This window comes from Musca autumnalis, unplaced genomic scaffold (assembly GCF_047663935.1).
Source record: "Musca autumnalis isolate F117 unplaced genomic scaffold, ASM4766393v1 scaffold_2, whole genome shotgun sequence".
NCBI classification, from domain to species: Eukaryota; Metazoa; Arthropoda; class Insecta; order Diptera; family Muscidae; genus Musca; species Musca autumnalis.
Genome location: NW_027411755.1, coordinates 189,613,195 through 189,627,310, shown reverse-complemented (window position 1 = coordinate 189,627,310; position 14,116 = coordinate 189,613,195). Strand labels below are relative to the sequence as shown.

General features: G+C 38.4%; 1 protein-coding gene across 1 annotated transcript in view; it reads left to right on the top strand.

Moving 5' to 3' along the window:
- beat-IIIa (beaten path IIIa) overlaps nucleotides 1–14,116 on the top strand; it is a 442,078-nt gene that overhangs the window by 53,038 nt on the left and 374,924 nt on the right. Inside the window, exon 2 of the mRNA XM_073970400.1 lies at nucleotides 10,076–10,538. Within this exon, the coding sequence (XP_073826501.1) occupies nucleotides 10,358–10,538 (181 nt within the window). The 5' untranslated portion in view covers nucleotides 10,076–10,357. The remainder of the gene's footprint in view (nucleotides 1–10,075; nucleotides 10,539–14,116) is intronic.

The following is a 14,116-nucleotide window of genomic DNA, read 5'->3' as shown; positions in this document are numbered from 1 at the left end:
TAAATGTAATATTTTTGTTATGGAGTAGTTAAATTATATTAGTCTTTTGTTTGTTTGTATGTATTTAGTGTATGTATGCGTTTTCATCAAACGACCGATTAAGAGCCGCCGGTGAACGATTTTTATCCGAATGATTGATCTGGACAGTGAACTATGAACTAGATTGCTGACCTAGTTCAGTTCAAAGAGCTGAGCTATTGAACTAGACCTTTCAAATGAACTAGATTGTACAACTCTAGTCACAAAACCTCTTCACTAAAATCTTCGAATTTTCCTACCCAACGGTACCTCCCGATTTTCTGCATTTTGAGGATTTTAGCTACAATTTGAAACCGGAATAGCGGTAATATGAACTTTTAAGTTCCAAATGGACATAAAACCATGTTTTGGATAGCCCGATATAGCGTTATTAGACATTTGAGGTTACAAGTGGTAACAAAACTTTTACGACAAATATTGTCAATATAGGTCCATGTTTTGAAATAGCTCCCATCTCACAGTATCTCCCAATTTTCGGTATAATGAGAATTTAAATATAATTTCTAACCAAACTACCTGTAATGTGATGTTTGAGGTTCCTGGTTGTCAGGAAACTTCTCCAACAAAAATTGTCAACATAGGTCTACATTTTGTTCACCGTCCGATTTCTGGTACATTTAAGTTTTTAACTGACCGAATTAGTTAAAATTAGGTATTTGAGATTTAAAGTGGTAAAAACATTTCCCCACTTAAATTTGTGGGCACTGGTACTTTCGGTACTGGCCGGTTTAACATGACAAAGTCCATGATTTATCTTGGTCCCTCTTTCATCACAAGTAGACTTTGACCTCCCCGTGGTGTTACCTGAGAATCTGAGTATAACACCCGTTAAAGGTAGTGATCTAACACATGTATGCCGAGCGTTCACCCATAAGAACGTTAAAAACTTGTATTGGGAGTTGGGCAAAATACTATGATACTGACATACAGGAAATACTATGAACTGGGAAAGGCTTCACAACACCACCTAAAGGTGGCACACTGTATTATAGCTGATATGACATAAAGCATGAGTTTGGTTGCGGATTTGTAGTTGGTCGGAGTTTAAAACATCTGGTCATCAACCCAGTGAATGAAAGATTTGCTACAATACGGATAAAAGAAATATTCTTCAACACTAGCTTTATTTGCGCCCATGCTCTAATAGAACAGACAGATATTCTGCGACCGCTTAGAACAAACATATGACCGTTGTCCTGCTCATGACATTATAATTGTTTTAGTACGTACCCGATTAAAAGTAGCAAATAAAGTACGAACAGACACAACACGAATGTTAGACATCGGTAAGCTGCAATCACAACAGATAGCCGCAGCATATTACACTCAACTAGCCAAATTGCTTAATCAAAGCGCTCCTCGTCCCGATAACATATCAGCACAGTGGCAAAATATTACACACTACATGCAAACAGCTGCAAAATCCACATTTGGATACCAGAGATCTTTACCAAGGAATCCACGGCATGATCAGGAGTGTCGTGCTGCTACCGAAGAGAAAAAATGCGGTATATAGGGCTACTCTTTAATCACTAGCAACGCGTAACGCCCGAGAGAGGTATCATGAGAAAAGGAGAAACGTCTTTTCCACAGGAAAAAAATAGAAAAGGAGAAGCGGGTGTCTGAAAAAATCGATATGTACTGGAGCCAGAATGAAGTCCGAAAGTTCTACCAAAGAGTAATACATCAAAATGATGGCTTTGGTCCGAAAGTTCTACCAAAGAGTGATACATCAACATGATGGCTTTGGTACAGGCACATCCTCCTGTAGAGACCAGCAAGGTAATTTGGTAACTAATTGTTCTTAGGATATGTAAAGAACATTTTTCTAAACTGTTGGTATACAGTAGCGAAGACTACGAAGATACCCCAGATCCAATCCCCGAAGATGGTATTGAATGTAAACCCCGAGATGAGGTAAAGACAGCAATAAACCGGCTGCAGAATAATGAGGCAGCAGGAGTCGATGACATACTACCTGAGCTGTTCGAATCCGGATGGACACGCTGATAAGGTTTATGCATCAGCTAGTTACCACCATCTGGAAAGAAGAACGCGTACCCGATGTGTGTCCCGTCCACAAGAAGGGAGATAAGACTATATGCTCTAACTACAGGGGCATAAGATAGTGTCAGGGATATTGTGCGAAGGACCAAAGCCTATGGTAAACGAAATAATTGGGCCATACCAATGCGGCTTTAGACCAGGCGAATCCACCATTGACCACATATTTAACCTGCGGCAAATCTTAGAGAAGACCCAAGCAATGCAGATCGAAACATACCACTTTTTTGTCGATTATAAAGAAGTCTTTGATAGCCCTCTAAGTTCAAAGGAATTCCAAGCTATGTCTGAATTTGGTATCCCCGCAAAGTTCCTTCGGCTTTGTAAGATGACTTTAACTGATACTAGGTAATCAGTTAAAGTAGGAAAGAACATCTCCGAAGATTTTAGTACCGAAGGAGGTTCACAAGGAGACATAATTTCATGTGAGGTGCAGATGTTAAAAGAAATGGCACAATTTACAGCAATAGCCACATCTTACTTGCTTATGCTAACAATATAGACATCATGTGCCGATCAGTAAGAGAAGTAACTAATATCATTAAGGAGTTCGAGATACAACGACTGCGTTGGCTAGGACATACCATAAGACTGACCGATGACGAACCCGCTAAAAAGGCGGACAAATACGGGCCACATGGCGGCACACGCATTGCTGGCTGGCCAAGGCTTCGGAGGAGCGAACAAGTGAAAGGCGAGATTGAACAAGTAAAAAAGTATCAGTCGGCTTTGCCGATAGAGATATACCCTCAGCCTGCGTATTTCGAAACAATTTTTTCCCAAAATACTTATGTATTTAGGGGGGTTTAAAAATTGTGGGCGTTTAAACCGACAAAAATGTTGATTAGGATTAAAGATCAAAAGTTTTGCGGCGGAGATACTAAAAGGAATGGATCGACATTGACCGTATGGAAGTGGATCTCCGGCCACAACATATGGTGCCATAGCGGGTTTTTACACTCTTCGGGCTGTTTGCTCAAGAAGTGTGGACTTGCCCCTAAAAAACTTTTACCATCGTAATTGAGGCAGCGAATGCAAGTTGCTACAACAAAAATCAAAGTGATTCGATATCAGGTCTTAAAGTGAATTTATCCAAAATTTTGTGTGGAAGGTACCGAATGGAGTGGACAAATATAGTCCATATTTGAACCTGATAGATATCTGGTAGATATATTAGGATGTGTAAAGTATAGACAAATTTGGCCACTCCCATTAAGAGTTACCGTACGAACAATTTTTCCGAACATTTTTTAGCTTTTGTGGGGCAGGTACCTGAAGGAGTTGACCGATATGGCTTATCTTCAAACTTAAACTATGTTTGGACAAAATATTACTAAGGCCATTTTGGACCGACTCGGCAGATCCGTTCGATAGTTATCTTTCGCTCCAACCACCTCACACGGAGGTTTTTTGTAACTTTTAGGCTATTTTCTCAGGAAGTATGTACTTCCCCTGATGAAATTTGTACCGTCGTATGGAGGGCATTGAATACAAGTTGCTAAAACAAAAATCAAAGCGATTCGAGAGATGGTTCTAAACTGTACTTTTCCAAAATTTTGTGTGGGAGGTATCCGAAGGAGTGTACCGATTGAGTCCATATTGAAACCTTATTTAAGTCTGGTACAAATTTCACGATGGGCAAAGTATGGACCAAATCGGTTACTCCCTTCAAGAGTTATCTTGCGCACAAATTTTCCGAAAATTTTCGAACTTTTGTGGGGTAGGTACCGGAAGGAGTGGATCGATATAGTCCATTTTCGAACTTAAACTAAGTTTGGGTAAAATATTACGAAAGCCAAAATTCGTACCGAATCGGTTCATCCGTTCGAGAGTTATCGTGCGCACCAGCCTGCCAGACAGACGGACGGACATTGCTCAATCGACTCCAAATTTTCTGAAACCCATTTCGTCCAAACATACTTGGGGTCTAAAACCATAATTTCGATAAGGACATTTTGCCCGTATGGAAGTGTATATACCCTCGTTAGCATAAATGCTGAGGGTATGAAAAGGCGGTATTCCAGAAAACACAGCAAGAAACCGAGAGGAATGGAAATCTTTTTTTAGTTCGGCTTACAGGACAAATGTTCTAAGTAAGGTACTTTCGTAACAGGGAGAATATTATTTATTATCCACAAAAAACTGTCAACTTAGGTTCATGTTTTGGTATAGCCCCATATAATAGTACCTCCCGATTTTAGTTCGGTAGTGCGATTCTCTAACTCATTTTTTGAATTACCGACAAAAATCGGTAAAATTAAAACGCAAAATTATGAGTGAAAAGTTCAAATAAAAGTTGACAACATTCTTGTTATCGGTAGATCTTTACGACTGATTTCTATTACCGAAATTATAAGCATTTTAATTTTACCGATAATTGTCGGTAACTCAAAAAATGAGTTAGAGAATCGCACTACCTACCTTTCATGTTTTCTTCGGCTGCCTCGATTTTTATGTACGTATTGCTGTTACTCTGCTTTCTATAGCCGTCATGTTGCGATTTATGATGTTGTACGGTTCATTGGTACATTTTCCAATCGTTCATTGCCCCATATTTTGTAGTGTTTGTATCAAAAGGTACAGATCGATTTTAAATCTTTGGCATTACATCGCAGAATCTCATTGCACACTGGCCCCAATCTGCGACAAAAATCGAAAAATCGATATCAGCAAATCTCTGCGACAATTCAGTAAATTGTCTCTAAACATATCATATTTTAATATTCCAGCACTGTTTTTGTAATTTAAAAGGGTATTTAGCAAAATAAAACAGAAGAAGTTGACATTTACGTATGATCTCTTAAAACCCTTAAAAACATCAGTAAGGTTGTGACTTCTTACAAGGCAAGTAACTCAAAATTGAAAAGATAAAATTATTTTTTTCGAAATGGAAGTTTTAGTACAATGTTTCCTGATTAATTTTACATAAAAATTTGTACACAATATTCACATAAAATGTGCTGGAAATCACATTTTTATACCCTCCACCATAGTATGGAGGGTATATTAAGTTTGTTTTTCCGTTTGTAACGCATTGAAATACTCATTTGCGACCCTATAAAGTTTATATATTCTTGATCAGGGTAAAATTCTAAGTCGATCTGTGCACGTCCGTCCGTCCGTCCGTCCGTCCGTCCGTCCGTCCGTCCGTCCGTCTGTGGTAATCACTCTAGCATCCACAAAAATGGAGCTAGGACGCTGAAATTTTGGGAAAATGCGTCTTTTGTTTGCAGGCAGGTCAAGTTCGATGATGGGCTATATCGGTCCACGTTTTGGTATAGCCCCCATATAACGGTACCCCCCGATTTACGGTATTTTGACGTTTTTAGCTACATTTTCAGACCGATTTAGCTATAATTTGACATTTAGGGTTCTTCAGTGTCAATAAACTTATATAACAAAAGTTGTGGGCATAGGTCCACGTTTTGGTATAGCCCCCATATAACGGTACCCCCGATTTACGGTATTTTGACGTTTTTAGCTACATTTTCAGACCGATTTAGCTATAATTTGACATTTAGGGTTCTTAAGTGTCAATAAACTTATATAACAAAAGTTGTGGGCATAGGTCCACGTTTTGGTATAGCCCCCATATAACGTTACCCCCCGATTTACGGTATTTTGGCGTTTTTAGCTACATTTTCAGACCGATGTAGCTATAATTTGACATTTAGGGTTCTTAAGTGTCAGTAAACTTATATAACAAAAGTTGTGGACATAGGTCCACGTTTTGGTATAGCCCCCATACAACGGTACCCTCCGATTTACGGTATTTTGCCGTTTTTAGCTACATTTTCAGACTGATTTATCTATAATGTGACATTTAGGGTTATTAAGTGTCAATAAACTTATATAACAAAAGTTGTGGACATAGGTCCACGTTCTGGTATAACCCCCATATAACGGTACCCCCGATTTACGGTATTTTGACGTTTTTACCTACATTTTCAGACCGATTTAGCTCTAATTTAACATTTAGGGCTCTTAAGCGTCACTATACTTACACAACAAAACTTGTGGACATAGGTCCCCGTTTTGGTATAGCCCCCATATAACGGTACCCCCGATTTACGGTATTTTGACGTTTTTAGCTATATTTTCTGACTGATTTAGCTATAAGATGACATTTAGGGTTATTAAGTGTCAATAAACGTATATAACAAAAGTTGTGGACATAGGTCCACGTTCTGGTATAGCCCCCATATAACGGTACCCCCGATTTACGGTATTTTGACGTTTTTAGCTACATTTTCAGACCGATTTAGCTATAAATTGACATTTCGGGTTCTTAAGTGTCAATAAACTTATATAACAAAAGTTGTGGGCATAGGTCCACGTTTTGGTATAGCCCCATATAACGGTATTATATAACAAAACTAGTGGACATAGGTCAATGTTTTGTAATAGCCCCCATATAACGTTAACCCCCGATTTCAGGTATTTTGACTATTTAAGTCGCAATTTCTAGACCGAATTAGCTATAATTTGATATTTAGGGTTCTTAGTGACCAAAAAACTTATATTCGAAATAATTATGAACGTAGGTCCATGTTTTGGTATAGCCCCATAAAACGGTACCTCGGTATAACGGATTTCGGTATTTCCATATAACGGATTTTCGGTATTTTGAGAATTTTACCTACAAGTTTTAACCTAATTATCTGTAATTTGAACATTTGAAATTCTTAGTGGTCACCACACCTTTCCACCAAAAATTGTCAAGAAAGGTCGATGTATTGATAAAGCTCCCATATAACGGTACCTCCCGATTTTCAGTAATTTGATGATGTTAACTACAATATTAACCGACATAGCAGTAATTTGACTTTTGAATTTCTTAGTGGTCACAACACTTCTCCATAAAAAATTGTCAATTTTAGCTAAAATTTTTAACCGAACTAACTGTAATTTGACTTTTGAAGGTTGTAGTGGTCACCACACATCTGCATCAACAATTTTCAACATAGCTCCAATATAACGATACTTCCCGATTTTCGGTACTTTGAGGATTTTACTTAAAATGTTTAACCGAACGTAGGTCCATGTTTTGGTATAGCCCCAAAACAAACCTCCCGATTTTCCATACCTTAGCTTTATTTTTTTGACGAACTTTCTGTAATTTGAAATTTAAAAGCCCACCAAAAATTGTCAACATACATAGTTACATATAGGCACCATAAAAAGGGCCTACCGAATGAAACATTTTATGTATGTACATTATCTTACATTTTAACGTACCCCCTTAAAGTTGGGGACAGGAATGAAAACTAATTATTCCATTTTAGTTCACAATATTTTATGGTGGAGGGTATGAAAAGTTCGGCCCGGCCGAACTTAACGCTTTTTTACTTGTTTTATAATACTTTTTTGTATATTTTTTTCCAAGTCCTAAAAATTTATGTTGAGTTTTACTAACTTCGCCATCCTTCGCCACTCTCCAAATTTTTTGAAGAATGTTCGAAATAGTGTCAGGTTTAAAAAAAAAATGTGGTTCCAGCTGCATATATTTGCATTTCCGTGTGTGACATTAAAAATACTGACGATGCCTCTGGTCGTTTCAGTGAATATGCTGCATTACTGTATTCTCAGTTTCTTCTTTGTTTTGTGTTTTAATTGTTTGTTTTGGCTTTTTTCTTTAAAGATTTAGACATTTTTGTTTTGGGATCTACTTATGAGTGTATTTTTTACATTTGTATATTTTTGATATATGTATGATGCTACATATAACATGAAAACATGTAAAACATGTACGACCGAACTTTATTATATCCTCTTCCATTAAATATTCTGACCTCAAATGGAATAATTTGTTTCCTTTCCTGTCCACGATACCAGTCGGAGACGTTTTTTGACCTCTAAGAACTCCAAACAGCAAATTACAACCAATTCGAACCGAAAATGTAGATAAAAACCTCAAAATAACTGAAATAAGAAGGTACCGTAATATGAGGACTATACCAAAACCTAGACCTAAGACCACAATATTTGGCGCAAAAGGTTTTTGATCATTGAGAACTGTAAATGGCAAATTACAACCAATTCGGGCCGAAAATGTTGATAAAATCTTCAAAATACCTGAAATCGGGAGGTATCGTAATATGAGAGCTATACCGAAACCACGACCTAAGACCACAATTTTTGGCGAAGAAGGTTTTTGACCATTGGGAACCCCAAATACCAAAGTACAGCCAATTAGGGCCTAAAATGTAGATAAAATCTTCAAAATACCTGAAATCGGGAGGTACCACTACAGGGGGGGGGGGGGCTATAGGAAAAACTGGACTCATATTGATGATTTTTTTGGCTAAAGTATTTTTTACTTATTTTTAGCATATACTGAAAAAATCAGATTGATCCGACGATTATAAATATTTTTGTCGCACCTTCCCATAGAAGTGGGACCACTGTGCATTGTAGTCCTACGATTTTATATTATTAGGACCTCGCTACACTTTCCAACATTTCTTTGTGATGAAGGAAGAAGAGGGATCGGCAGGACTTAAACAAATATTTTCTACTATAACTTTACCGCCACGATTCGCATTTGTGGGAATATGAACTTTTAAGCTTTCTACTCATACTGACAGCGGTTATAATGTATAATTGTTCCACAAACATCCCATAAGGGACAAGGGAGACTTCTCTCATATCAATGAGTGCACCCCGATTCATATTAGCTCAATGATATGGGACCTACAGTTTATCGCCGAGTCCGAACGGCGTGTCTAAGACACCACTTTTGTAGAGAAGTTTTACATGGCTGAAATACTCAGGAAATGTCGCCAACATTACTGAGGGGTATTTTGCCACCGTTGAAAAGTGTTTTGATGTTGCTTGGCCGGGGAATCGAACCCACGACCTTATGTGTGCAAGGCGGGTGTGCATACCATTGCACCACGGTGGCACCCACTGACAGCGGTTAGAGAATATAAAATTCTCTGAGGTGCTTTCCTACAACTTTTGCCATGTCCAGCTTCTCTTTCTTGATTCGTTTAATCTAAGGATATCAAATCTTCGTTATGGTTGTTAAGTACATTCGCCAGACCGCCATATCCCCTTAATTCTAAACTGTAACGAATATTTTGTCAAAATTAATAACAACTCCCACTGTTCTTCTCCAATAACCCATTATGCAAACGAACATTGTTCCGTTTGTTTGTTGATGATGGGCTCCGGTATTCGTTGTAGTGGTAATTAATCTTGGCTATAAATGTTTGAAAATGTATGAACCTCTAAATCAAGCTGAAGACCAGAATATTTAAAACGAGCATCTTTATGTGTGCTTTCGCACGAGAACAGCAACGATGATGAAGACAACGATGCTGGCTGGCTGGCGTGGTTTGGTTTAGTTATATTTTGCCATCGACAAATGGCGGTCATGGCAACATTAGTGACAGCACCAGCATCCAATGGCACTGCCATCAGCCAGCATCAGCTTTGGTTACTCTATTTTAAGCACTCCGATTACAATTTAAATATTTACATTGTTGTTGGCTATCCCCCCGTGGCATGGCATGGTGATCATATAATCTTTAAAATGGTTTTTCGTGGAAACCCAACACCACCCAAAGTCATTTGACATTTTGAAAAGCTTCATCAACGCTAATAACGCGTAACCCAGCAGCAGCAGTGGCGTTGCGAATTACATAGTTGATGGTTGAGACATACAGGCGCCACCCACATAACAACTTTGCCAAAGGAAACTATAGCAAGTGATTAATTATTGCTTTAAAATAATTTTTTGTTGGTTCGTTTGTCCTTGTTTACCACAAATAAAAAACGAGTCATGTTGTTGTTGCTGTTGCTATTTATTATAAGTAGATGTGAAAAACATAATTTATTAACACACAACCGAAATGTGAAAGTTTTAACCAAGCATTTAATGTCTTTATCTATGATGATAAACAACGAGCAGCGAGTAAAAACAAAAACATGCTTTAATTATTTTCCTCTTGTTGTTGTTCTCTTTCAGCAATATGAATGAACTACCATTGAGTGGAATAATCAGCTAAATAATCTCTGTGTGTGGGTGCGTGCGTACGCGGTAAACAAAAGCTCAATACTGCCTAATAACCCGTTGTCCTTCGCCGAACAGCATTTATGATAAATTATCTTTTGAGCAAGTTTTTATGCCAACAATTTTTAAAAGACTGAAATATTTCAATCCCCTGCGAAAAATAAAGAGGGCAAACGTTCAGCCCGTTTAAAAAACAAAATAACACAACAATATTTCTGCAAAACGGAATTAACCATCATGAGTTTCCACAACCACCACCAGGCACATTGGCACCATCATCATCACAGCCAGAACCAAAGTCACAGTCATCATCAACATCACAGCCATCATCAGCATAACCAGCAGCAGTATTTCACACTGCCATTGCCAAGTCAACAGAATTTTTGGTACATCATTCATCTGATAATATTTCTGATAGGTAAGTACCCTGTTATTTGATAATGTTGTTAATTAATATGTGCTATAAATTTGAAATTAAAATAATCTATATTTTAGCCAATTACAAGGGCTTAAAATTTGAAAGTTGAGTTTTTGTAAGGCCCTTAAGCGTTTGTTAATTGATAAGTCGGCTGCTACTTGTTGTAGCCAAAAGTTCAGTAATTGATTGTATTGGGAAGACAAAAATTAAGCTGCAAAAGTAAGGCCATGTAAGACAAATAACAAAAAATTTCCAAGTTATCTAACTGTTTGTTGTCAGATTACTCTTGCGAGATCTAGTAGATAAGTCTCTGCGGACACAATATCCGAAATCAGTGATCTATTGACACGACACAGTCAAAAAATCAAACTATAAAATTGCGAAATATTTTCCATTGTATCGATTACAGACTCTCTGCATACTAACATTTTGTTTCTATTGTTTTGTTCAGGGTTTCGGAGTCAAGGTATTTGGCTTTCCTAACATATTCTTTAGAATGGGCATTAGTACTCAACTACGAAACAGAAATATGAAGTAACATTCATATCTATATTATTTCTACTGAATCTTACATTCAAAAGGGGCAACAAAATACAATTTAGAAGGATTTTGTCGGTTTTGGTGTTTTTTTTTTCTTCGCACGAGTAAATTTTGGAAGTAACTCTTCCCCGTGAGAAAATCTTTAAGTTTTCAAAATATGTGAAAGTGAGGGGGCAATACAAATCGTAAAAACTGCATGCGGTTAAAATTATAAGCAATTCGTGAAAAGGTTTTAAAATGGATGTAAGCCAATATTTTACAATGTTTCGAGAGCCTTAAAAACCATTTTTAATGAATTTTATCCAAAAAACTAACTTACTTAGCTGGCCCATTACAGAACATTTGTTCAATAGGCCAAACTAAGAAAATATCTCCATTTCCCTCTACTTGTTGCTTCGCACTCCGGAATACCGCGCCTTTTCATCTCTTCATCAACTTGTTTGCGCCATCTATTCCTTGGCCTGCCATTTCTGCGTGCACCGCCAAGTGGTCCGTATTTATACGCCTTTTTAGCGGGTTCATCTTCGCTCAGTCTTATGATATGGCCTAGCCAACGCAATCGCTGCATCTCTATACGTTTAACTATATTGATGTCGTTGTATAGCAGATACAGCTCGTGGTTCATGCGACGTCGATATTCACCGTTAACGTAGATCTTTCGAAGAATTTTTCTCTCAAACCCCGGAGCCATACATCAGAACGGATAGTATCAGTGTTTTGTAGAGCGTTATTTTTGTTTGACGAGATGTGGCTTTGCTTTTAAACTGCTTACTTAGACCAAAGTAGCATCTGTTGTCCAGTACAATTCTTCTTTTTATTTTACAACTGATGTCGTTTGTTGTGTTTACGGAGGTGCCGAGGTAGACGAAGTCTTTTACTACTTCAAAATTATAGGAACCAACTTCCACAGTTATTAACTTTAACTTTGTCTTTTCACCGTTTACCGCCAGACCCACTTTAGCAGATTCTCCTTGGCTATCATAAAGGTATCAGTTACTTCCTTTACTGATCATCCCATGATGTCTATATCATCAGCATAAGCAAGCAAGCCATTGGTGTTGATTGTGCCACTTCTCTTGACGTTTGCCTCTCGTGTAACCTTTTCCAGCAGGATGTTAAAGAGATCACACGAAAAGCTCTCTCTTTGTCTGAAACCTCTTTTGATACTAAACTCTTCGGAGAGTTTCTTTCCTATTTTAACTGAGGACCTCGTGTCAGTTAAAGTCATTTTACAATGCCGGATGAGTTTTGCGGGGATACCAAATGCTGCTGGCTGCTTTATAATCGACAAAAAGGTGGTAGGTGTCGATCTGCATCTCTTGGGTCTTCTCCAGGATTTGCCGCAGTTTAAATATCTGGTCAATGGTGGACTTGCCAGGTCTAAAGCCGCATTGGTATGGTCCAATTATCTCGTTGACCCTAGGCTTTAGTCGTTCGCACAATATCTCTGACACGATCTTGTAGGCAATAGGGAGTAGACTTATGCCCCTATAGTTAGAGCATACAGTCTTATCTCCCTTCTTGTGGACTGGGCACATGATACTAAAGTTTCAATCGTCGGGTACTCGTTCCCAGCAAAATTTGAAGGAAGGGGTTCCATGCGATGACGTGATTTCATGGCATCTTTTGCATTGGTTCAAACAAAGTCGTGAAAGATCCGATGTTTTCATTAGCATTTGAAACAACGCAAAGGAAGTCGAGCAAAATCCGATCTTTTCATCAGCATTTCAACCCATTCCATCGATCCAATAAACATGAATTTTGTGTTTTTATTTATACACATTTTTCTAAATATATAAGATTATTTAATTACAATAGGCTTGGTGTTGTCGGAGACTCGAAATCACAACCAACGTTGTTAAAACTTTCGTCTTAATGATAATGTCATTGCCAAGGGTTGATGAAAATGATATGCAAAATCATTGGTGGAAATGACATGCCAAAGCATTGGTGAAAATGACATGTCAAAACATTGGCGTAAATGACATGCTTTGAATCCAAAAATGAATAGCATCTTTTGGGGTCCACGCTCATATAAAATTCATCGATGAAGATGCTAAAAAGATGACATGCCAGATCACTTGCACCCATCATTGAATAGAATCTTTGGCATCGAACATTTTGCTGGGTTCTTCCTGCCAGATGGTGCTAACTAGCTGATGAATACACGTTATCAGCGTGTCGCCTCCGGTTTTGAACAGCTCGGCTGGTAAGCTATCGGCTCCTGCTGCCTTATTATTCTTCAGCCGATTTATTGCTGTCTTTACCTCATCTAAGCTGGGCGGTATGTCTTCGTCTTCGCTGGTATTGGATACCAACAGTTTTGAAAAATGCTCTTTCCACATCCTGAGCACACCATCTGTATCAGTTACCAAATTACCTTGATGGTCTCTACAGGAAATGTGCGTGTGCTTGACTCTTTGGTAGAATTGTTTGGACTTCATTCTGGTTCCTGTACATCTCGATTTTTTCACACTCCCGCTTTTCCATCTCTCTCTTTTTCCTGCGGAAAAAACGTTTCTCCTCTCTCCTTTTCTCCCGATATCTCTCTCGTGCCCTACGCGTTGCTACGGATTGTAAAGTAGTCCTATATGCCGCATTTGTCTCTTCGGTAGCAGCACGACACTCCTGAACATACCATGGATTCCTTGGTGGAGGTCTCTGGTATCTAAGTATGGATTTTGCGGCTGTTTGCATGGAGTGGGCAATACTTTGCCATTGCGCTGATATGTTATCGGGATGAGGAGTGCTTTGATTAAGCAATTGGGCTAGTTGAGTGGAATATGCTGTGGCTATCTGTTGTGATTGCAGCCTACCGATGTCTAACTTTCGTGTTGTGTCTGTTCGTACTTTGTTTGCTACGTTTAACCGGGTGCGTACCTTTGCTGCAAAAAGGTAGTGGTCCGAGTCTATCTTTGCTCCTCGGAACGAACGCACATCCAACACGCTCGATGAATGTCTTCCATCTATCACAATGTGATCAAATTGATTTCTTGTATACGAAACCCTCTTTTTATAAAAGCGCTTTTCGGTGTCAA